This window comes from Myodes glareolus, chromosome 16 (assembly GCF_982192425.1).
Source record: "Myodes glareolus chromosome 16, mMyoGla1.1, whole genome shotgun sequence".
NCBI classification, from domain to species: domain Eukaryota; kingdom Metazoa; phylum Chordata; class Mammalia; order Rodentia; family Cricetidae; genus Myodes; species Myodes glareolus.
In genome coordinates this window covers 56,773,686-56,800,404 of record NC_142041.1, presented here as the reverse complement: position 1 = coordinate 56,800,404, position 26,719 = coordinate 56,773,686, and the positions used below count along the sequence as shown (strand labels likewise).

Below are 26,719 nucleotides of genomic sequence, written 5' to 3'. Positions count from 1 at the left end.
TTGAATTCTAATTTTAAGCCATGGTAGTCTGATAAAATACATAGAGTTATTCCAAATTTTTTGGTATCTGTTGAGAGTTGCTTTGTTACCTGGTCTGTGGTCAATTTTTGAGAAGGTTCCCTGAGGTGCTGAGAAGAAGGCATATTCTTTTATGGTTTTGGAATGTTCTATCAGTGTTTGTTAAGTCCATTTGAGTCATAACATCTGTTAGTTCCCTTATTTCTCTGTTAATTTTTTGTCTGACAGACCTGTCCAGTGGTGAGAGTGGAGTGTTGAAGTCTCTCACTATTAGTGTGTGGGGTTTAATGTCTGATGTAGGCTTTAGTAGTGTTTCTTTTACATATGAGGGTGTCCTTGTAGTTGGTGCATAGATGTTTATTATTGATATTTACTCTTGATGGATTTTTTTCTGTGACTAATATGAAATGTCCTTCTTTGTCTCTTTGGTTGATTTTAGTTTGAAGTCTATTTTCTTAAATATTAGGATAGCTACATCAACTTGTTCCTTAGGCCCATTTGATTGGAAAAAAATTTCCTAACCCTTTAGTATGAGGTGATGTTTGTGTTTGAGGTTGAGGTGTGATTCCTGTACGTAACAGAAGAATGGATTCTGTTTTTGTATTCTGTATGTTTAGTGTTTTGATTATTATGTGGTGAGGGGACTTTTTTATCAGTCTATTTGGTTTTCTGTAAGCTTCTTATATCTTCATAGGCATATTTTTCTTTAGGTTGGGAACGTTTTCTTCTGATTTTGTTAAATGTGTTTTCTTTGCTTTTTAATTGAACTTCTTCTCCTTCTTCTATAACTATTATTCTTAGGTTTGGTCTTTTCATGGTGTCCCATATTTCCTGGATATTTTGTGTTAAGCTTTTGTTAGATTTAATGTTTTCTTTGACTGATAAGTCTATTTCCTCTATGGTATCTTCAGTGCTTGAGATTCTCTCTTCCATCTCTTTTATTCATCTGTTTATAGTTGCATTTGTGGTTCTTAATCATTTCCTCATGATTTCTATTTCTATAATTCCCTTGGCTTGTGTTTTTTTATTGTCTATTTTCAGTTTTCTGTCAGTTTTCAAGTCTTGAATAGTTTCTTTCATATGTTTGATTTCTTTTTTATGTTTTTTTTAAGGGATTTGTTGATGTCCATTTCTTTGAGGGAATTTTTCATTTCCTCTTTAAGGGCCTCAAACATTTCTCTAAAGTTATTTTTAGGTCATTTTCTTTTGTTTCTTCTATATTTAGTTGTTCAAGTCTTGCTATTGTAGAGTCACTAGTTTTTACCGGTGTCATATTGCTCTTTGTGGTGTTGAGTGTGTTCTTACCTTATCTACCCATCTTTTCCTCTGATTGGTGTAGTTGAGGCTGTTTGTGACTCTGATGATCAATCTTCCAGGTGCCAACAGATCCAAGTCTCAGATGGTTGCTCCTAGTGGTGTATTCAGAGCCATATTTCCAGTCACTTCTTTGGTCAATCCCTGTTCCTGGAGGTCACTTAGCACTCCAGGGGTTTGCTCTACAATACCAGGCATCATGTGCGTGTGCACCCACAGAGATTGCTTGCTTGGGGCTCTTTCTGCTGAGCTTGCTGCCTTGGGCCTGCTCTACTCCCTTCAAGGTCCCAGACTCAGCCTGGACCCACAGAGGTCTCTGGTTCCGACCAACTCTCTCAGCGGTTGCTCCCTTGTACCTGTTCCTGTGAAATTAGCTGTCTCAGGCCTGCTCCAGCCTAGGTCGCTGGCTCAATCCTGTTTCCATTAGTGTCCCTGGTCTGGGTCCGCTCCTGCAGAGATCCCTGGATTGGGCTTGGTCCCACAAAAGTCTCTGGTTCCTGCCTACTGCCTCGGAGGTCACAGACTCACCTTTTCTCTCCTGTTAAAAGTCAGATGCACAGAGTGTTTGCTGTCATTTTTACCATGCTCTCCATCTCACTCTTTGAAACTTCCTATGGGTTCCAAGTTCTTGGGTCCAAGGAAGGGTTTTTGAGCACAGGTCTTTTCCTTCTCATCCTCAGTCCTAAAGAAGCAGCAAGCCAACACCCCATCCCACTCTCCTGTCCAAGTTATCCAATGCATCAAAGGCCAACATGGAAGATGCTACTCACATCTCCCTTTCTTGTTGCAATTCCTCCTTTACACACAAGGGCCAGGAACTTCTGCTCCTACTGTTTGCCAACAATCTCCACCCTGGTGTGCTCACCTAAAACACTACTAATTTTCCTTTAAACCTTTAACGTTTTCAGGGTGTCTCCATATTCATATGGTAGACCCCACTCATCATGCAGGCATGCCATCCCAATACCACGTAGACAAAGACTGCCATCCTGAAGTCCCTTGCACAGACACCTCTAATCCCAGTGTCTCAGCATTAGCTGCATGTCTCACTACCCATAGCACAAAGGCACACTGACATGTACCATACTGGAAAAGACAACTGCATCAGGACTTCTTCCACTGATGCTCCCCACTCAAGCTGCTAGGACTCACTGGCATGCCCTCTTACCCAAAGCCATGGCTATGCACTCATTCCTCCCCAGCTCACCTTTGGTTCTACTGGTCTCTGTTTGAGTACCAATGAAGTTGTGTGACAAGCCTTTTTCTGGGAAGACACAACACACACATGTGTACTCACCCCAGATATAGGGAGCCCATGACAGACCAACTCATGGATACCACCAAAGTCTAACTTGGTGAACCAATGAGTTTTATTGCAATTACTTATAGGTATGTGGGTAAGGGGTTATTTATAGGGATAGAAATAACTCAAAGATAGATGCATCAACCATCAAAACCCCAACATGGGTAAAAACTCACAAGAGCTGGAAACATGGAGCGCCACTGTATAACCTCAGACCACCCAACAGGGCTGAGAGTGTTTCAAGGTAGCTCAGTTGGTTGAAATCTCTTCTAGGTCCCATGGCCCCATAACTCTGACATTTTGCCTCCATCCGTGCCTACAGAGCCAGCACAATGTGGATGACATTGCCAGTGTCTGCTGCCAGCCCAAGATATAGCCCAGCCCTTTTCTACCACAGCTATATTAGTTTCTGTACACCTTGGCAGAGGAACCTGGGCAAACACTTCTACTTTAAATCATTTCCCAGCAGCACACTCCTGTGATGGCTTTCTTAGTACGGTCTATCTCATCTCCATTTAATTTTAATTTTAACAAGCTAGAAATTCGATGGATGAGGTCTTGCCCTCAAGGTATCTTTCCATTGACCCAGTGCAGAAAGGAATATTTCTACTTAGTTACACTAATTTTTTTAACAGTACAGATACTTCATCCTCAACCTCATTGTTTCTAACTTCAAATTTACCCATGTTTCTTCCTCTCCAAACTACATATTTTTTATATCTGTCTTCTTTGAATGCTCATACACCTCGATAAGCAGTAACCATGCAGTGGCTTCATCTTGAAATCAAGTACTAAACAACTTGATCCATTACTTTTGGAATCAGCTTTGCTCAAGTTCTCAGGCCGCAGGCAAAATTTGGTCCTGTACTTTGCCAGAAGGTAGTACAAATGGGCTGTAGCCCAATTCCACATCATCATTGTCCTCTCTGCACTGGTCCTCTACTTGCCCATATTTCTATTGGTGTTCAGGTCTCCTCAGCGTTCACAGAAATGGTCCACTTAGTTCTGCTTCTAGCACTCACGTTTCCTATAGACCACAAATCCAAGCTCTTCCACATTCCTCCCACCATAAGCTAGCTCCTAATGCTTATGAAGCCCGTGGCAGGTAGCCACAGCAATAGCCCCACTTCTTTTCACCAGTTTTCTATGTTAGTTCCCTTTCTTGTTGCTATGACAACATTTTAACAACAACAACAACAAAAAAAAACACAACCTAAGGAAAGACGGGTTTGTTTGAGTTTGTGGCATGAGAAGCTACAGCCCATTGTGGTGAGGGAAGAATGGTAGAGTCTGTGGCAGCAAAAGCCTTATCTGGGACCATGGCATCTGGGATAGCCGGGAGACAGAGAGCAGGTCTGGCTGGCACTACTTCCCCCTCTTTATTCAGTCCAAAGTCCAAAGGATGTGTGTTGCTGCTTTCGTGCAAGCCAGATCTTCTCTCTGTGTTCAAACCTTTCCTGAAATACTCTCATGGATACACCTGGAGAGGGGTCTTCTGGTAACTCCAAATCCAGTCAAGTTGAGCATATTAATCATAATAACACTGTGCTAAATGAAGAAGCCAGATTCAGAAAGACAAATAGGATGTATTTTGTCTTATGTGTAGAATCAAAGGGGAAAGAAATCAGAGAAGGGGGACTCTATTAGTTATTCTTATATTGCTGTGATAAAATACCACAAACAAGGTAACTTCCAGAAGGAAGGGATTATTGGGGTTTACTGTTCCAGAATGACGAGTTATCACCATCATAAAGGGACGTGTGGCAACAGGCAGACATGGCCGCTGGAGCGGCAGCTGAGAGCCCGCATCCCGAGCCACAAGCAGGAAGCCCAGGGTAAATCCAAAATGACACAAGTCTTTTAAGCTTTCAAAAACAACCACCATCAACATACTTCTTGGAGCAAATCCACACCTCCTAACCTCCCAAATAGGACCACTAATTGAGGACTAAGCTTTCGGAGACTGTGGGAGACATTTATCATTAAACCAGTTCAGGACCTATTAGGAAATAAGACAAGGAACAGATGAGAGGAGATGAGAGAAAGTCATGAAGGATGATCATGACCAGAGTGTATCACATACATGTATGGCATGTCACAATGAAGTCCATGTTTTATACTATTACTCTGTGGTCTTAATATTACTATATAATTAATATAAGTATATTGATATGTAATTAATACACAAGAATATGTTAGGATACAATTTTAATAATCAATCCAAGCATTCCCAACTTATTTTTGACAATATTGCAAAGACAACTCTAAGTGAGTGGATGCTGGACTTGTGGACATCAAGAGCACAAAAGAAAAACTTATCTAAGTCGCAGACTTCACACAAAGAATTAACTTCAAATGGACCACAGATTCAAATGTAAAAGTATAGACTTTTAGGGAAAAAAAAAAAACGGAGAAAATCTTCAAGATTAAACCTAGGCAAAAAGTTCCTCCTAGACTTGACACTAAAAACATACTCCATTAAAAAGAATAGTAATTTTCACATTATCAAACTAATCAAAATTTAAAAGCTTTGCCTTTGAAGAACCCTGTTAAGTGAACAAAAGACCAAAAGCTGCAGCTAGGAGAAAATATATGCAAATTATGTATCTAAAAGTGGACTCAGATTTAAAGTATATAAACTACACACTTGACAGTGAAAGAAAGCAAGCAATGCAATTAGTTCCTTGAGTCGTCTGCCCATTTTTCTATTTCACTACCAAAGTTCGTACACAAACAGAAAACAAGTCCATGCAAAAAGAGGTATCAGGGAGCTGAAATGAAGGCGAGATCCTTCTACACACCTATCAGGATGGAGACAATTACACAGATGTAATAGGTACTAGACCCATGACTGATGCGAATCACCAAGAGCTAGGGGGAGGGGTGCAGAAAACTGGATCACCTGGGACCTGCAGGCAGGAAGGGAAAGTGGCAGATTCACATTTGAAAATAGTTGGCAATTGATTTGAAAACTAAACATACAACCACCGTATGATCTCGTGATAACAACTTGGCTCTTGTCCCAGAGAATTTAAAAGTGATGTTCACTCAAAAACCTGTGCACAAATGTTTATAGCAGATTTACTTACAATAGCCGCAAACTGGAAACAACCCAGACACTTGTCCACAGGCAAACACTGAGTTATAGTGTCAGGGTCGCATGGGCAACCACTCAGCAATAAAAAGGAACAAACTATTGACTCAATCGACATCCCAGCTGACTCTGGAGGGAACTGTCAGAATGAAAAGGCCCAAACAGATGTACGCTGTCTGATCTGCTGTAAGGATTGTTGTTTGAATGACAGAATCATGGAAATGCAGAACTATTAGTGATTGCTCAGGGTTAAGGGGTTAAATGTCAGGGGAATGTGCATGTGGCTGAAAGGACATGAGAGATCTCCGTGCTGGTGCAAATGTTCTGTCTTAACTGTGTAAACGCCAGCACAACCTGACCATGAGACTGCACTGCACATCTGTGGCCTTGGGCACGGGGGTAAAGTGGAAAAGGGTATACAATATCTCTGTACAATTCCTTACAGTTATATCTGGATTGGCATGTGTCTCACAGTAAAAATGTTGTTGCAAAATAGTAGGCTCCCCATCCCAGATTTCTACCCTCTTTAGAACAAGGTACAGTATCTTCCCTAGACCATAGGAAGCAGTTTTGTCCTCCCTGTATGTATAGCCCAATCAACAGACTCCCAGCTTCTCTGCAATGGAAACAGAATCTCAAGACATGGAATGCCTCCATCTGTTCGTCTCTTCTTTGACCAGCTTGACCGTGACATGCCATGCCCTGAGAGCCACTTCCTCCTCTGCCCCCACTCCGGTCCAGCAGATGGACCTATGCATATTTATTCTCGAAAGACGAAGCCTAGAAAACAGTTTAATGCAAACAAACAAACAATTACATGACTGGTAAGATGCAAACAAACAAACAATTATGTGACTGGTAAGATAGGGCTGGGTTACTTTGTCACTTTTTAAATTGTTTAAATGAATTCATTAATAGACAGTTGTGAGTAAGTATTTTAAAATGTCAAATGCATTAAATATATGGGATTTAGTGCTTTACATTGATCACCACTTAATTAATTTTAACTCTTTAGAGTCATCGCTTTACTATTTTAGTACTGGTACTGGGGATCAAACCCAGGACTGTACACTTGCTAGGCTAACACTCATGCACATCTCCTTTCTCATCTCAACCCTCTCCCTCCTCTCTGTCCTCCCTCCCTCCTTCCCTCTTCTCTCCAGTTCCTCTCTCTCTCTTCCTGTGATGTAACCCAGGCTGGCTTGTAATTTACCATCCCCCTGACCAGCCTTGCAGGTGCTGGGATTACTGGTATGCACCAATACACTAGCTGGCTGCCTCTCTTAACACATACACACACACCACAAATTTTTATATTGTAAATAAAATAAGTGAAAAGAGGTGCACCTTATTACACAACCTTTCTCTTGTTGCATGCTTGTTTATTCCACACTGGGAGAGCTCAGTTACTGGCATTATGTTTATGGTACCGGGGGGGTCAGACAATTGAGGAGAAAAGCGGAGGAATGATGTGGTTTCCCTATGAGTGTGTATTGCAGACACTGCTATTGTCATAAAGAGAATGCTTCAGGAAGCACTGATTTGGGTAGGGATTTGGGTGGTAAAGCTTCTCTTAACTTAGCCCTATCAACAGACTCCAAGTTTCTCTGCCATGGAAACAGAATTCTCGAGACATGGAATGACTCCATCTGTTCGTCTCTTCTGTGGCCAGCTTGACTGCGCCATGCCCTGAGAGCCACTTCTGATTGGAGTGCGGGCAGGAACAAGGGTTGGTGCAGATGACAAATTTATTGCATTTTAAAATGAGAATATATACATAACAATGAAACTGAGATAAGAATTTAGAACTTGGAGGTTACCTTTCTGAAAAAGTGAGCAGATATTACTTACATATCAATAAAAGAAATAAACATGAGGGTAGGCAGAAGTCAAGGAACAAAGGAAATAGTAAAATCAGATCCATGTGAGGCACACAAGTCTTAGAAGCAATCAACTTAAAAATAAAAGAAACCACCAAATTAAAAATAGAATCAAATACAATTTGGCAGTTCTCACAGAGCTAAACATAGAGTTACCATGTGACCCAAAATACTAACCTGATATATATTCTCAAGGCAATTAAGAACATAGCTGTTCAAAAACTCATATGTGAATATTCATAGCAATGTTATTCAAAATGATCAAAAGAACTCCATCAGCTGGTGAATAAATCTTTTAAAATATGGTATGCACATACAATAGAGTATTTTTCAGTCATGAAAGTATTAAATACTAATATTACCAACTACCATATGAAAACATTATGCTAGTGAAGTAAGGCCGACACAAAAGTTCATACATTATTGTGGTGATATTTTATTTGTATTTTAATAAATAAAGCTTGCCTGAAGATCCAAGCGTAAAATAGCCACCCTGGTCAGCCTTACAGACCAGGCAATGGTGACACACACCTTTAATCCCAGCAGCCACACTAGTTTGCCATAGAAATTGGGTGGTGGTACTTGCCTTTAATCCCAGAACTAGAGAGGAAAGAGATTTGTAGTGAGGAGGAAAAGTTGACAGGGATGGGAGGCAAAACATAATTAGAATGCATTTCATACATAACAGAAATGTCAAAGAAAAAATTCAGCAACAATTTTTAAAATGAAATGTCCAGAGTGGACAAGTCCATAGACACAGGAAGTAGATTGATAGTTACCATAAATAGAGGCAGAGGAAAATTGGAACTGACTGCCATCCAGTTCTTTGCAGGGGTGTGGTGGTTTGAATAAAATGCCCCCCATAGGCCCATAGGGGTGGGACTATTAGGAGGTGTGGCTTTGTTGGAGTAGGAAGTGTGCCACTGGGGGTGGATTTTGAGGTCTCAGATGCTCAAACCAGCCCGGTGTCACTCTCTCTTCCTTCTTTCTGAAAATCCGAGTGCAGAGCTCTCAGCTTCCTCTCCAGTACCATAGCTTCCTGTTTGCTACCATGCTTCTCGACATAATAACATGGATTAAGTTCTGATGTATAAAACAGCCCTAATTAAATGCTTTCTTTTAGAGTTGCCCTGGCCATGTGGTCTCTTCACAGCAACAGAAACCCTAAGATGGGGGTATTGTAAATGATCAAGAATTAGATCGTGATGATGGCTATATAACATTATAAATATGTGAAAACCACTGGATTATACCATTTAAATGGCTAATTCATGCTATAAGAATTTTCTCTCGATAGACGATAAAAAGTTAATATCTCTCCGGCATGGGTGATTTTGGAGGATAGGTGCTGGGGAGAAAGGAGCACATACCACCTGCTGCCCATCTTATGCAGGCTCTCATATAGGTGAATGCATAGAGACAGAAAGCTGAGTGGCGGCTATTGCTGTGGAAGATGACAGAGTTAGGAGAAATTCTAACTAAACAGTCAGTATTGGGGTGTTCTTGGGTGATGAAGATACTGTGTAGTTAGACAATGGTAATGGCTATACAACTCTGAGTCTATACACTTGAACAGATTATAAAATGTAAGGATTTTATCCCAATAACACTGTTCCCATGTCAAGGGAACGGCATTTAACTGCCCCAGCTCTCCGAAATTGGTACCCATACTATGGCAGGAAAAGGGGTAAATAATGTAATCATATTACAATCTCAAAAAAAATTGTAAAAAGAATAAAAATGAAATCACATTTTCAGGAAATGGATAGGGTTAGAAGTCACTACACTGAGCAAAATAAGCCAGATTCAAAAAGATAAATGTCACACATTTCCCCTCTTCTGAAGACCCTGGGTCTCCTTTTCTGTCTGTGTGTGTGTTAGTGTGTGAGGAGAGGTGCGGATCATGAAGCTGTAAAGGGGCTGAAGAGGGCAACAGAAATGTTAAGGTGATGGAGGTAATAAACAAGATAGATGTGCCATGAAAGAGAAGAGGGGCAATGGAAGGGAGGGAGGGAGGGAGGGAGGGAAGGAGGGAGGGAGGAAAAAGATGAGAAAATGGAGGGAGGGAAGGAAGGAGGGAGGGAGAGAAGGAGGGAGGGAGGGAAATAGGAAGGGAGAGGGGGAGGGAAGGAGGAAGGGAGGAGACTAGCAGGAAGGGCAAGGCGTGCCAGAGGGGAGTCTGGGAAGGGGATCGGTAGGGAAGCAATGGTCTATTGCTACACTGAACCCAATACTTTGTATGCTAACTTTTAAAACTAGTTTTTGAAATCTATTACTAAAATAAAATCTTTAAGAAGAAAACGTGTGTGAATAAAATGTGTACAAAGCTAAGGTGTAAGTCAGCAGTGGAGAGGATTACTAAACCCAGCGGCCGAGTCCATCCCAGCAGGCCAAGATTGCATAATGGGAGATGGCTGATCATACGAAGGTGACCTGTGCCTTAGCAGCTACACGGCTTTGTTCACGGCCATCCTAAGTGATGACAATAATTCGATTTGTTTGCAGCCTGCTCCTTAGTGCATTAGTTTCCCACAGCCTCACAACCTCCTTTTATGCCCAGTCTTTTTAGTTTGCCATTTCCCTGGTGTATGTCTCTCCTGTGCTGTACCGTGTATAGCATGACAGACACAGCAGGGTCGGCCGTAGTTATTTACTTAGCTTCCACTTAGTTCAATTTAAATCCATTGCGTCCGTTCTCCTCCACTATCTAATAGCTGAGAATCCTCCGGTCATTGATTGTTTCCAAAGCATCCTAACCACTACCACACAGCCCAGAGCAATGAGTGGGCAACAAAAACGAAGCAGTTCAAAGCAGCCTCAGGAATCAGAAGGATTTTATTCTGCGACTCTCAGAAGTTTTGCCAAAATATTAAAACTTCACTCTCAGTAATAAATAATTTAGAAGCCATAGAAATAAAAAGCTATTTATTATTTGTTTATTATGTTGCAGTTTAAATCATGAGAAATACTAAGAATTGTTTATTTTAAAACTACCTAATTCTGGGTAGTTTGGACTGTGCTTGCCTTTCCTCTGTATATCTTACAGTTTGACATTAGCATCTTCTAAAGGATTCCCCCTTGCTAACTGTCACTGTCTTTCCTTAGCTGGATTCACTTCCAATATTTGTCCTGTGCACTTTCAGTATCATGAGGCACTTCTGACCACTCCCCTAGTGTGGCATATGTCACCTTTACTTCCAGGGCATCTCTGTGTCTTCAGCTGCGACCATTTTCTTCAAATGGCTGGCAAATGTGTCTGGCTGCCTCTCTGGGGGTGTGTCTAGGCTGTGTCGACACTCTTAGTTGAGTGTTCTAAATGCCATTCAGCCTTGAGTCAAGTTGTACATCCAGCATTATCGCTTTTCATTCTTTGCCACACTTTTCATCTGAGTGGACAGTTTTCTCTCTCTCTCTCCCAGCATCCATTCTTATAGACACCATATAGGTTTATCACCATTAAACAAGGGGCAGTAAATATCTGCACTGTTCTTAGTCTCTGTGTGAGCTGCATAAGAGACACACAGTGACCAATCACCCACTGGCAAACTTTGGGAAAAGTAACAAAGCTGACCACAGATTTGATGTCTACCTATTATTGATGTAGCACTTTAGCAACGGAAGATCTAGCCATGCTTACATTACAGGTAAGGACTGGTGTTAGCTAACCAAACTCCAGTAACTGAAATTTGTGTCTACGTTGTGTGCAGAAGACACACCCGCCCATACCTGTTCTTTCCTTTATGTATTGAGTCTTTGGAAAGCCAGACATGGTCCTGGCTTACTATGACTAAATACAGCTAACCATTGCTGTTACCTTATCTTGGTACAAAACTTATAGGATTAGGAAGTGAATTAACTTAGAAAAAAGTAAACAAGCATCTAATATCTATTTTTTTCCTAGTGATGTAAAACATTTCAAATACTTAGCTTTATTTAAAAATGCAGGTTTTTTCTCGATCTTCATTTGTCTAGGTAGTTTTAAATCTAAATTGAGAACAAAAACTAGGCACTAGAAGATAGCTCAGACGGTCAAGTGCTTTCCTTACAAGCACTAGGACCCAAGTTCAGTCCCCAGAGCTTACGTTTAAAAAGAGCTAACTGTATGGCTCACACTGACAGAGCATCCATGGGGACTGCTGGCCAGCCAGCCTAACCCAATTGGCAAGCCATAGGACCCAGTGAGATTCTTTCTCAAACACAAGGTGGACAGCTCCCGAGGAAGGTTACCTGAGTTTGTTCCCTGGATGCCACATGCCCAAGTACCTGCACACACATGAATGAACACACGCACAGAGAGGACAGATAACTAGAAATACAGGATTGGCATATGATCTTCATTTCTTCATTCCTCCTTCACCAAGTTTACTGTTTATTTAGTTGGCCATTTTGTATTTGACAGGCATCGTAGCCTGGTGTCAGGCCTTTCTTGACTAAGCCCTTCCTTGCTTATTACAAAGTCCCTCTGGCTCTCGTCAGTTCTTCCACTCTTGAGTTTGACGTATCAGTTTTTTGCTAAGCTGCCCCCACTTTAGTGTTGAAGCCTGGTTCCTTTCTAAATCATTTTACGCCACTGCAGTTGGAGTAAGGATGTTTCTCCTGACTGATGGTAGTTGTGCCCCTTCCTTTGGCTCAGTTGTGACATTCTCAGCCCTCCTGGTGTGCCCTTCATTGAATGTGTGATTATTTTTTGTACAAGTGATTCTACTAGAAAAAAATAGTAATAGAAGAAATCTCAAAAGCTGCTTTTTCTAAAGAAGAGATAACCCGGTCTTCAAAGAGTTGACCCTTTCTTCCAGGTTGTCATGGAGCTTGAAGCAACACACCTAACCAGCTCCAAAAATAGTCAGCAGAAGGCAGTCTTCAGCATACTTTTGTCCTTCTACAAAAAGGACTGATTTAAATCTTGACCTTTTATTTTAAATACACATTTTTGTGTGAATTTTGATTTGTGGTGTGTATATATTTCAGGAAAACAAAACAGTCTTGGTAGGTAGTAAACACCATATATCAATTCTCTTTCTTAACTAGGATCTGATGTAGTCTAATACTATTTGTGTCTTCTATTTCCCTGCCCTAATATAACATCCAAAACTTTCTTTGACATCTTTTCATTTAAAATCAGAAGTCTGTCTTATTGAAGCCTTTTCCAGATCTAGTGGAGCCAGGCGACTGTAGGTCCAAGAATCTGCCACCCTGAGCGTGTGGTGAATGGTTCTGTGACTGGCTTCCAGATTGTTACCCAATTCCTCATCAACAACAACAATATTAATACTCAAGAGATGAAACTCATCAAGTCCAGATGCTATTGGGTGGTGGGCACCTCCTTCTCTGTGTATACGGTGGTGTGTGTTAGTTTCTTAAAAGAGGTCTTCATGTTCAAATAAAAGCACACACTTCCATTCTTTATGACTATGAGTTAAATAACAGGAAGTAGACATGTTTCCACATGTCTCTGTAGAAACCTAAACTACAGAAAAGGAAACGATCTGCATCCTTACTGCTTGAAGCAGTTAAGCAAGACTGGTCATCCCACTCCTCGGCCATCCCACTCCTCGACTGTCCCACTCAGCACACCTCAGCTATCCCACTCGGCACGCCTTGGTCATCCCACTCGGTCTTCCCACTCAGCACCCCTCAGTCATCACATCGGGATCATTCTTGCTTTGTCTGACCAGATGGAGAAGAATGCAATTCTTAAAGAGTTATAAAAATCACAAATATAGCACACGCATTACAACGGCACCCTGATTGTTGTGCAGCAGAACACAGGCTAGCAAGTCATCCAGATTAAACCCATTCAGAAATAGACCACTTGAGAATCACATCCTTGATTAATATTCAGGAAGGAAGATCTTTAAAATCGATGGTCTCATAATACATAAAACAAAAGTGACAGGAAAGAAAAACCCATAAAGCCAAAATATAAAAATTAGTTTTTTCATAACTTTCCATGGTTAAGGCAGCTTATAGTTGTATAGCAAAAATATGAGATGGGAGACATAAACAATATTGTAAACATTGTCTAATACACAGGACCCTACATTCAATACTTCGAGGCTGTGTATTGTTTTCAAGGTCAAGTGGAGCATTCACAAAACCTGACCAAGACCAAGATTGCATTCTTGATCATAGTGATATAGTTCTCTATAAAACAATTAGAAACTTTCTTCTTTAAAATCTTTTTTAAAGCTCAGGTTTTAAAAAAAACAAAAAAAAACATGTATTATAACTTGTGACTCATGCTTTAAATAAAGCATGGAAAATGTCTAGAACTGAGTATTAAAGATGCTGCATATAAAATCATACAGAGGGAACCGGAAAGATGGCGCCATGGGTCAGAGCACTTGCTGCTCACGCACAGAAACTGTGTGACCCCAGCACCCACAGCCGGTGGCTCACAGTGCCTTTAACTCTAGTTCCCAGGAATCCGATGCCTTCTGGTCTCCATGGGCACCTGCACCCCTGTGGTACATATAAGTTCATCAGGCAGACACGCAAAAAAGGATAAACCTTTTTTGAAACATATAGAATACAACTGTGTCAATGTGAGAGGCAGTTAAAATTCTAGGCAGATGTGTTAATAGAATAAAACCTTGAAGTTAGTGGGGCAAACTTCAGCTCAAGAAAATATCAAAGGAAAAGAAGGGGTAAGGCAATGAGGGAGCCGATGACAGCATTAAAAAAGGTAGACAAGTGTTTGTCCTGTCGGGTCTTCTTTCCTATGTAATTCATTTCTCCTCTAGGCACAGGTAAGTGTACAGCTGATCACACAGATACATCTTTAAAATACTCCCCAAACCACAATAGAGTCATAAAACCCCGGGACTAAAACCAAACAAGAACAAGATTTATCTCAGGAATACAAGGACAATTTAACAATAAAAATTTTGAGCAAAGAGCATTGTAACAACAGAATTCATGTTCACACATTTATAAAAATCACTTGCTCAAAGCCAACATCTGTTAACGACAATAAAAAATTATAAAACAGGATGGGTTTTTTTTAAACATCATTGGCCTTGTTTTCAGAATTAACATGAAGAAAAAGGATCCCAAAGAGTCAAGATATGGGACTAGTGGAATGTCTGGGCTGGTGAAGTGATTCTTTTATGCACTGACCTGTCTTGTCAGCTCAAAACTTTTTAAATTACCTGGGGCTTGATCACCAGAACCCATGTAAAAAAAATTAATTAAATAAATAAGAAACACAAGGAGCTAGGAAGCTAGATGTGGTGTATACATTTGTGATCTCAGTGCCCAAAAGGTAGAAACAGTCAGAGACTTAGTGCTAGCTGGTTAGCTAGCTACTCCATTTGGCCAGTTCCAGGACAGTGAGAAACCTTGTCTCAAAAACCAAGGTAAACAGAACCTGAGAAGTGACAGCTGATGTTGACCTCTGGCCTTCACACACACACACACACACACACACACACACACACACACATATGCACACATACATGAAAGGACCCCCTCACACACACACACACACAATGAGACTCTGAGTAAAACTTAATTTTAATGAAAATATAAATATGCACACATATATAGAAGAAATATGTAAGAACATTTGCTGCAGTTTAAAATGAAATACCATGCACAATCTAAATGTCCATCAACAAAATAAGGAATGTTATACATGATCTATACTAGAACACCATTTAACAGCTATATCTAAATGTCCATCAACAAAATAAGGAATGTTATACATGATCTATACTAGAACACCATTTAACAGCTATATCTAAATGTCCATCAACAAAATAAGGAATGTTATACATGATCTATACTAGAACACCATTTAACAGCTATATCTAAATGTCCATCAACATAATAAGGAATGTTATACATGAGCTATACTAGAACACCATTTAACAGCTATATCTAAATGTCCATCAACATAATAAGGAATGTTATACATGAGCTATACTAGAACACCATTTAACAGCTATATCTAAATGTCCATCAACAAAATAAGGAATGTTATACATGATCTATACTAGAACACCATTTAACAGCTATATCTAAATGTCCATCAACATAATAAGGAATGTTATACATGAGCTATACTAGAACACCATTTAACAGCTATAATAAATAAACTCTCAACTTATTAAATGACCACATATACTGGGAAAAAATGAGGTTATATAATATCACAATAATATTTGCATAGCATTTTAGAGCATACACACAGTAGATATATTACACATCAAAAGATTATATACCGTGGTAAAAATAGGATTTACTCCCAGCATGCAAGGCAAGTTTTAAAAAATACAAATCAATCAATGTACTACATCACACTGACAAACTGAAAGATAATAATGACATGATTGTCTCAATTGACAGAGAGAAGACATTTGAGAAAGTTCAACATCCTTGATTTTAAGAATAGTTTGGGTGTAGACGGAAAGTTCCACAACATAGTAAAGGTCTTTTATAGAAAGATTAGTATTATAATATCATAATCAACAGGAAATGGCTGGAAGATTTCACACTAAGGTTTAGCACAACATAGGATGCCTATTCTGACCACTTCTATTCAACATCTTATTGAAAGTACTAGAAAAGTAAGCAGATGTGGAAAATAAATAAAGGACAAAGTAAATCTAAATAAAAAGGACCAAATAAAACCGGGAAAACCAATAGCCTCTTCAATAACTGACGCTAGAGATACTGGGTTTTTACTTGCAAATGACTGAAATTGGACCATTGTGTCCTGTATAAGAATCAACTTAATGGACAAAAGACCTAAACCTAAAATCAGAAACCACAAAACTCCCAGAAGAGAATGTAAAGGAGAAACTGCTTGCTATAACCTTATAGATATCACATCAAAAGTCCAGGTAACAAAATAACTAGTACTGTATCAAAATGGAAAACTTCTACCTTCAAAATGGAAACAATCTACTACATAAAACGTTGAACAGTGGGCAGGGAAAGGGCATTTGTGAGTGATAAGTGGCCCACAGCTAAAATATTTATAAGGAGCTTTATGGGCTAAGGATGTGCAGATCAGTTGGCAAAGAGCTTGGCTAGCATATGCAGGCCTTGGTTTCATCCACAGTACCAAATAAGCAAGGTGTGGCATTGAATATTCAGGAAGCAAAGGCAATAGGACCAGAAGATCAAGGTCATCCTTGGCTGTGTGGAGCTTTTAAGGCCAGTTTTGTGGAGCCATTTGAGGAGGTGTGGTGGTCCTGGAGGAATTATATTACTGGTGAGGGCTTTGATGTTTCAAAAGCCCCAAGTCCTTCCCAGAGCACTCTGTACTATATTTGTAGTTCAAGTTATGAGCTCTCAGCTTCAACTCCAGCACCCATGTCTGCTGCTTGCTGCCATATTTCCCTGCCATGCAGACTCCGATCCCTCTGGAACCATAAGCCAATTAAACTTTTCCTTCTATAGTTGCCTTGGTCATTGTGTTTTTTTATATTAATAGAAAAGTAACCAATACAGCTTGTTAAAGAAGATCAACTTTCCAGTATTTGTACAGTAAAGACATTAGTTAACAGAAATTTTGCTTATTTGTGGAAATTCTATTGAAGCTGGCCAACAACTTACTGTTGAGCCTTAAAAAAGAGAACAATATGGCTTAAGTTTTGCTTTATTTGATTTGTTTATGAGACATGGTCTGTAGCCCTAGGTAGCCTGGAACTTACTATGTAGATAAAACAGTCTGGCCTGTTCTGTTCACCTACCTGCACCCTCTAAGTGCTAGGTTTAAAGACGTGTGCCTGAAGGCCAATCTGTGGGGAATTTTCTTGATTAATAATTGACGCAGACAGGCCTAGCCCACTGTGGGTGGTGCCACAGGAGAGCTGGTAATCTTGGGCTGTACAAGGAAGTAAACTAAACAGGCCATGAAGAGTAAATTGGTAAGCTACGCTCCATGCTTCTGCTTTAGTTCCTGCCTCCGAGTTCATGCCTGAGTTCCTATCCTGACTCACCTTTGACGGTGGACTATGGCATGGAAGTGAACAAACCCTTTCCTCCACAAGTGGCTTTCAGCCAGGCTCTCTGTCACATCAATAGACATCAAGCTAGAAGCAGGAGAATACTCACTAATGTCATAGTGTGCAAATCTCATCTCTAATAAGTCCTAGAGACCAGCTGTGGCAAATAGGACCTACAGTTGCCAGTGCTGCATCATATCCTTTAACCTTTACTAAAAGGCCATGTCTTAAGTGTTCCTACCTCACAAGACATAATAAAGAAGGCAAGCGGAAGCTTTTTGAGGCCATGGATATGTTTATGGCATGGATTATGGTGAGAGTTTCACAAGGGTATACTTATTTCTAAATTAAGCAAACTGTATGCATTAAATACGTACAACTTTTCTATGTCAATCACACTTTAATAATGTGGAACTATTTTTAAGAGATACTTTGAATTGTACTTTTAGGATGGTAAAAGAAAAATTCAAATAGCCTAAATGGATTTTAAATGAAAAGACTCCTTCCCACACACTGTTTCCTGGGCCAACTCCCCAGAGACAATCATTGTTAGAAATTTCCTGTTTCTCCCAGATATCCCACACAGAGACAAGCAATTCTATTCCGTATAAATAGATTTTTTTAAATGTCTGTTTTCTGTACCTAACTTAGTGTACACTATGGGGTTCTGTTTGACTCCAAAATTGTGATGCAAAGTCCTCAGACGTGGCATCAAATTTAAGTAAAATCCAATCATAACAATAGCTCAGTCAGACAAGTACTTGCTCTGTAAGCATAGGACCTGAATTCAGTCCTTGGAACCTAATTTTAAATTTGCTGGGTGTGTACACACTTGTAATCCCAGGAAGTGGAGGCAGGTGGATCACTGTTCCTTACTAGTCAGCCAACTTAGCCTACTTAGTAAATTCACATCAGTGAGACCGTGCCTTTATGTCTTTTTTGTTTGTTTGTTTGTTTGGTTTGGTTTGGTTTTTGGTTTTTGGTTTTTCAAGACAGAGTTTCTCTGTGTAGTTTTAGGACCTCTCTAGGAACTTTCTCTGTAGACCAGTCTGGCCTCAAACTCACAGAGATCTGCCTGCCTCTGCCTTCCAAGTGTTGGGATTAAAAGGAGTGCACCACCATCACCTGGCAAGACCATGTCTTAAAATAAAAATGAGGTAGACAACACCTGAGGAGTGACACCCTTCATTGTCCTCTTACCTGTACACACACATGTACACATGTCCCTTTACAGACATGAGCGTACATACACAGAACAAGACCCCAAAGGGACTGTCGTAAGGTGACAAAGGTGTGTCAGTGTAACATGAGGGCCGGCTTGTTGGGATTTCTGTTCCCGCCCAGTACCCCACAACCGGCAAGTCCCAGAGAAAATCAATCACACAGAGATCTCTATAAGTTATAAAGCTGATTGGCCCATTAGGTCAGGCTACTCATTAGCTCTTATAACTTATGTTACCCCATTATCCTTATCTACGTTAGCACATGGCTCAGTACCTTTTCTAGCAGGGCAGCTTACATCTTTCCTCTCCGGTGGTCTGGGCAGAACTGGCAGAGGGAGCTTCCTAGAATACTCCCAGTCTCTTTGCTCCACCCCTACTTCCTGTCTGGCTTTTCCGCCTATACTGCCAGCCTGGCCAATCCACGTTTTATTAAAATATGATTGACAGAATACAGACAATTCTCCCACACCATGTCAGCCACTAAACTTTTCAAGAGAAGTCAGGAGAGATTAGTCTCCATATGATAAGTATGAAGGCTTGAGGCTGTCACCTAACAAGCATGTGACATGTAAATCATGTGTGGTACGATGTATTAGGGAAGCGCATTGTAGAATTCAAAGTTAACTAATATGTGTATTCATATATACACGTATTCATATATTCACATATACATTTATATTACATATATTAATAATTACATCTAGGGTTCAGATCAGAGGAAAATTACTTGTCTAGGTTTAATTTCCAACACACACACACACACACACACGCATGCATGCACATGCATGTACAAAATCTCTATATTTCTTATGTTTTTTCCTTAGTCCTAAAATTTAGGCAGAGCTAAAACACTCTAAGAATTTGTTCATCTATTTACGGGCTCTGCTGATAAACAATCAAGATTAATTTACCACCTGGGGCCATGTTGGTGTCTGAGGGCCATGCTGTCTTGGGGGCCAGACCAATCTGAGTGGCCTACACTGCACCCAGGGCAATGGTGTCATCCAGGCCAGGTTGCTGCCTAGGACCATGTCTATGCCTGTTGCTCTATCACAACTGAGGTCTGTGTTGATGTCCATGGCTCCTATATGTTGAAAGTCTTGACAATCTCAGGGGTCTGATCCACCACCTGCAACCATGTCAGTGTCTGAGGGCCATGATGTTGTGGAGGTCATGCCAATCTGAGTGGCTTGCACTGTCACCTGGGGCCATGGTGACATCTGGGCCCGGGGCTGCTACCGAAGACCATGTCTGGGTCCTTGGTCCTACTACAGCCAGAGTTTGTGTTGATATCCATTGCCCATGGTAACACCAAAGGCCACATGGCTGGCAGGGTCTAGGCTGCAACCTTTGGCTATGTTGGTGTCTGAGGGACATGTCACCACTGGGGTCATGCTGATTTGGGTGCCCTGCACTGCCACATGGGACCATGGTGCCATCTGGGCCCGGGCTGCTGCCTGGAGTCATGTCTTGGTCTATGGCCCAGCAGCAGCCAGGATCTGAGTTGATGTCCATGGCTCCTACCCCATTTGTGACCTGCTGGACTATGAAGAGACTAGTGCTGCAGAATGATAATGGCAGGATGTCCATGACTCGGGGCAGCTGCAGGATACCCAAGAGGAGTTTTGGTGAGGGTCCAGTGATGATGGTGTGCCAGGGACCGTGAGTCAGACCAATAACTCATTATAATGAGCATTTGTGGGAGGGGCTGATGGGACAGAAGGCTACACGGTGTGACACACTGCAGCACCTATTACCACTAGGATAAATGAAGAGGTGTTGGAAGAGGAGCAAGGTGGGCTTTTTTTTGTTTGTTTTGTTTTGAATTGATCTGAGGGGGCTGCAGGGACGCTGCAGAGGTGAGGGAAGATTGGGAGGTGAGTGGGTTTGGAGTTCATGATATGAAATTTCCCAAGAATCAATAAAGAATTGTGTTATTTAAAAAAAAAAGAGTACCATTGTCAGCTCTGAAGTAAGTCTCTCCTGGCTGATGGCCCTGGGGCTGGTGTGTGATTATTTGAGATCTGGCTTAAGTTCTCTATTGTTCATTTGGGTTTTCACTTAGCAGCTTTGTGTTAATACAAAGTCCATTCTCTGAAGGATTTGCCTGGGATTTCTGTAACAAAATAGAAGAATTTGCAACAACAACAAAAAAGTTATTATTATTGGTAATAAAATATCAATATTGGTATTATTACCAGTAATATTGGTAACCAAGAGTCTTTTTTATTGGGCTATACATCTTTCTCCACCCCACTCCCTTCCTCCCCCTCCCCTTCTACCCTTTCCTGTGACTCCCATGCTCCCAATTTACTCAGAAGATCTTGCCTTTTTCTCCCTCCTACGTAGATCCATGTATGTCTCTCCTAGGGTCCTCTTTGTTATCTAGATTCTCTGGGATTGCAAACTATAGGCTGGTTTTTCTTTGCTTTATGTCTAAAAGTCACTTATGAGTGAGTACAAATGATATTTGTCTTTCTAGGTCTGGGTTACCTCACTCAATATGGTTTTTTCTAGAGCCATCCATTTGCCCACAGATTTCAAGAGTCTTGTTCAGAGAAAATAACAGAGCACAGTTCCCTTACTTGTTACTTTTCAGCCCAGCATGTGTGGTCCTCCTCTGAACAGAGAGGGTTTCTTCCACTTGTTTTTCTCTTCGACTCCCTTTTGGTATCCAGCAATCAGGGAACTGTCTCTTTTGTCCTTCAGGCCCTTCTGACCTACAAGACTGACCCAGCCATGAGAAAAATGTTGAATCATCTCTACTTCTATATCATGCCTGTGCTTAATGTCGATGGATACCATTTCAGCTGGACGCACGTAAGTTGCTTTGCCTATACAATTGGGAAGGGGACTGAATAGGCTGTAAAACAGAAGTGAAGAGGGAAAGGAGTTGGCTGATCTGCCCACTAATGGGTTCCAGAGACGTCAGAGGCTTCCTCCTCAGTCATTTTCATAATTTGCTTTTGCATTCAACTTCATGGAAATTAATGTTTCTTCTTCCAAATAAATTATTAAAAATCACTAGCATCGCCTAACCCATTCAATTTACCTATAAAGATAAGCCAAAGGAGATAGAGGAGAAGATGACTAAGATCCATTGTATCAAACGGTCTAAGAAAAAAAGCCAAAAATATGGGAGATACTAAGATGGTGTCAGAAAGCAGAGCATGGGGCTGGGGCCAGGCTAATCTTTGCCTCTGTCTTCTCCTAGCTGGTCTGTGCTAGAGGAGCTCACCCCAAAGTGATGTGCTACCTTTACCCACTGGGCAACTAAAATACATATGAATAGCCTTTTGTGCTGGCGAGGTTTAACTCTCAACACCATCTAGAATCACAACTTAATGCAATCTAGAATTGCCTGCGATCTGATCAGGCTGGCCTGTGGGCACATCTGTGGGGGATTGCCTGGGTTGTTAATTCATTTAGCAAGAACTAGCCCAGTGTGGGCAGCACCATCTCATGGACCCAGCTCTGGACTAAACTAAAGACTAAACCAAGAGACTAGCTGCTCCAATTCCTGTCTTGACTTCCCTCCTCCACCTAATGACAGACTGCAGCCTGGAAGTGTAATCCAAACAATCCCTTTCTCTTTCAACTTTCCTTTTGTTGGGATATTTTTATCACAGCATCGGAAATGAAGCTAAAGCACATTTTAAGTACCATGTTCACTGTCTGATGTTTTAATCTTGTCTAGGATCGATTCTGGAGAAAGACAAGGTCCAGAAACTCTAGGTTTCGCTGCCGCGGAGTTGATGCCAATCGCAACTGGAAAGTGAAATGGTGTGGTAAGTGTGAAGCGTGGCTAGTGTGAAGCATCTGGGTTTCGGAACCTTGGTGTGCCAACTGTAAAGCATCTGGGTCTTAGAACCTTGGTGTGGCTAGTGTGAAGCATCTGGGTTTCTGGACCTTGGTGTGGCTAGTGTGAAGCATCTGGGTTTCTGGACCTTGGTGTGGCTGGTATGAAGTGTCTGGGTTTCGGAACCTTGGTGTGGTTAGTGTGAAGACTCTGGGTTTCAGAAACTAGGACAGCACAAGGACTAGTCTACACAATGATGAGCCAGGCAAGACTCCACCAGGAGCCTGATGCATGTATGTGTGTGAAATTCTCCCATAGACATAGATTGAAGCTGGAGCTATGGCTCAGAAGGGGAAGCTCTGGGTTGGATTTTAATCACCACAAGTAAATAAATAAATAAGTAGAAAAATACATGGGTAAGAACATTGTAGCTATAATTTTCAAAAGAAAGTTTTAAAAATGCTTTTTAATATGTAAAAAAAATCAAAGTTTTAAATGTGTCAAACTAATTCTGAAAATTTGCTTTGGGAGGTGCTTAATTTTACTGTAATTTGATATGTCATATTTTATTGATATCCATGGAAGGCTTGCCCTTTTCTGAATAAAAAAAGCAGGAGGAATGGATGGAGCAGGGAAGGTGCAGGGGAGGGAAAGGGAGGAGAGAAGGGAAGGAAAACTGCAGTCGGAGTATAAAATAAATGAATAAACAATGTTAAAAATTTAAACACAGATAAAAGCAGAAAACTGAGAAATAGGTGCCATTCATAGACCTAAACTAGCAACTCGAGGTTTGCTGTGTGACTTGGTTCAGTGTCTCCATCCATATATGCCACCAAGCAACACTGAGCCGGACCTCATGTCTGCAGTGATCAAGGGTGTCCTGTCCTTGGCCGGAGTCTACCATCCCGCCACTCAGTCCTTTACTAGACGCTCACACTGGGAAGAGATTTCCCTGCATCCCACACGGTTGGTCTTCATACAGGGGGAGAACGCCATTTTGTGAAAGGCAACTTTGCAGAATGAAGAGGCAGGGATGGGGAGGGAATAAGAAAATCCACTGGCTGGTGTACTCGAACAGAAACAGGATGGCAGAGGGTGATGCACAGATCTGCCCACTTGCAGAATCCATAATTAAGTCCTTTAAAGTATAGACCGTAGAAATCAATTCATTCTATTATGCTTGGGGGACTGTTTTAGAAGCCATACCCCAACCCACCAGTATCAGACAGAAAAACTGGGCATGGGCTCAGCCTTCTTCCACCTACCCTTCCAGGTGAAAGCTTTCCAATTAACCAGAACCGTGAATAAGAACATAGAATTGCTAAGAAAAAAAAATGACCTCAAATTGTGTCAGACATGCTTTGATTCTGATGGTGATTTGGATGACTCTTTAATCTGTAAAACTGTAACCCCACTTCATGTGGTTTTTATACATGAAGTGTAAAGGATCTTACATGGGTGGAGTGTCTAATTCACTTCCAATCCTGAACACCACTGACCTTCCTCCCTATATCTAAAGCAGAGTTAGCCCCTGATCCTTAAGTCAACTGATGAAACGCGTCCTTTCTTCGTATGATGTAAGCAATCTCGAAAAGTGCTCACGTTTTTGGAGAAGAGAATGCATTGTGTGAATACCACGTGTTATTATAGGTGAAGAGAAAGCACTGTGTGAATACCATGTGGTATTATAGGTGATTTGGGGGGTCTGCTAATTGTTTTCTGCAAACTAGGCTAAGTCGGTGTGTTCGGGGTAATTCTCTCTGAACATTTGTGCCACCCCTCCCTAGCTTAACCTCCATGGGCTTTTCAAAGATGATAACAATGTCATGAGGATGGAACGCTTGGGAATGGTATTAGTCCTCTTGTAAAAGAGGCCAAAGGAATTTGATCTCCCTTTTCCATGGAAAGATACAACTACAAGGCTACAGCTGTGAGAAAATTGATCCTCGCCAGATACTGAAGTATTTAATACCTTGAACTTAAACCGTCCGTCCTCTAGAACTTGGAGTCACAATTTTCTATTTATAAATCACCTAATTTGGTGTATTTTGCTCTAGCAATCAGAATATGCTTAGATAATCCCTCAGTCCTCTAATTTAGCAAGCAAGCAGTGTGCGTGTGTGTGTGTGTGTGTGTGTGTGTGTGTGTGTGTGTGTGTGTCTGACCATATATGCATATGTGTCCTATATGGACACTGAGGTCACAGCATTAGATGGCCTCCTCTGCGGCTCTCCTAGAACATGGGGATCACGATTTCTTGGCCCGGCTAGAAGTTATCCAGCCCCAGCCATCCTCCTGTCTCTACTCTTTCCTGGGCTTGCTGGGTGAGTATGGAAATATCAATTCCAGTCCTCATGATTGCTCGGCAAGGGCTCTCACCTTCCGAGACATTTCTCCAGCCTGTGATATTTTTTAAATTTCCCTTTTCCATTTTCTCTGCTGGAGGCATTCACAGCCTCAAAACGCCAGGAATGTGCCACTAGTTCGTAAGTGTCTGTACCCGTATATACGTATCACATGTGTGCCACAATCATCTCAGTAGAGTACACAGGAGGGAAAATGAGGAACCCTAGCAGGCAGGCGGCTCTGCCTATGTAACATTAGAATGTTGATTATATCCGGTTGCAATGAAAGCAGAGCTTTGCTCTTTGTTCTTTCTGAGCCCAGCATGACTCCCTCGTGCCTGTTCCTTCTTGGTTTCTGCATTTCCACTATCATCTCTACTAGAAGTCTTTTGATTTTCCCCAGTTTTTTTTTTTCTAACCACTGATTTTTTTTTTCTACGATTCAACACTCGGGAAGGATTGTATCAAACCTCACTTGCAAAATAGACCAGAATAAATAATGTGCAAAAGGCAGCAGCCAGGCTAGGACCATCTATCGGCCCTTGGGTCTCTGCAGAGAATTCAGGTGGTCTAAAGATAGATATGCAGACTGCCTCCCTCTCAGCCTCAAGTCTATGCCACGATAGCGCTGAGCTTAATTAATGAGACAGGGAACCGTGCTGAGGGAAGTGCTGTAAGATCAGGAGTATAGCGAAGTAAGTATGAGTTCCCTGAATAAACTCCAAATGAACATTCATAACACAAACACCCAGGACCACCGAAACAGCCACAGAGTCCATATCAAGTTGAAAATACAGCTGTTTCTTTCTCCCTAAGCCAGTGAGTCTCAGGTGTAAAGAGCAGAACACGAAACTGCCTCTTACTGTGAAATCCCCACAGATTCCCATAGGGTACTGGATACGGGTTACAGCAGGAGTGGAGAAAACAGCTTAGCTTAGCGAGAACGCCCGCCCGGAAGCAGGCACGCCTTCCTAATGTTTCACCGCTCCTGGGGGACCTCGGGCACTGAAATGATTACTTCCCTGAACGACCAGCAGAGGGACCCATGAGAGGCATGCCGCAAACCAGGAGGACACACATTCATTTTGTTCATTCATCTGCCAGCGTTCATTGAGCACGTTGCTCTCGGATAATCACAGCGCTTTTTCTTCCCGTTGTGCACTCTCTTTGGAGGGTGTGATGAGCATGCTGGTCTTCCCAAATTGGAACAAATCCAGAAGAAAGTCATAAACTTTAATTACTGTTTAGAAAAGTCTACAGACAAGAGAAGAGGATCACAAATCATATTGGGGGGGGGCGGGTTGGGACACTTGCAGTGGGAAGGCCAGGTTAGTAAGTAGGTTACTTAAGTCCCTCTGGCTGGACTCCCAAGATAAAGACCTACAGGAATCTTCCAGTGATGTTTCTGTGTTTCTGGGGGAGAAGAGAGGTACATCTTTATGATGTATGTCTTGCTCTAGGCAAACAGGAAGGAGGGAGAAATTTCTGCCTCCTCTCTTTTTATGATTTATTTATCTTTATTTTATGTTCATTGGTGTGAAGGTGTCAGATCCCCTGGAACTGGATTTTTAGACAGTTGTGAGCTGCCATGTGGGTGCTGGGAATTGAACCCGGGTCTTCTGGAAGAGCAGTCTTAACCGCTAAGCCATTTCTCCAGCCCCCTGCCTCCTCTCTTTAAGTGTCTTTACTCAGCACTCGTTCAGACTCAGAGGAGGCATAGTCTGGTCTCCTTTGCCATGATAAACTTTTGGGGGGGGGGGGGCGGCAATATGAAGAAATGAAGTACT

At 41.4% G+C, this 26,719-nt stretch overlaps 1 protein-coding gene across 1 annotated transcript in view; it reads left to right on the top strand.

Annotated features, from left to right (window-relative positions):
• Cpa6 (carboxypeptidase A6) overlaps positions 1–26,719 on the top strand; it is a 316,273-nt gene that overhangs the window by 222,168 nt on the left and 67,386 nt on the right. Inside the window, exons 7-8 of the mRNA XM_048420468.3 lie at positions 21,498–21,608; positions 22,486–22,576. Coding sequence (XP_048276425.3) covers positions 21,498–21,608; positions 22,486–22,576 — 202 coding nt within the window. The remainder of the gene's footprint in view (positions 1–21,497; positions 21,609–22,485; positions 22,577–26,719) is intronic.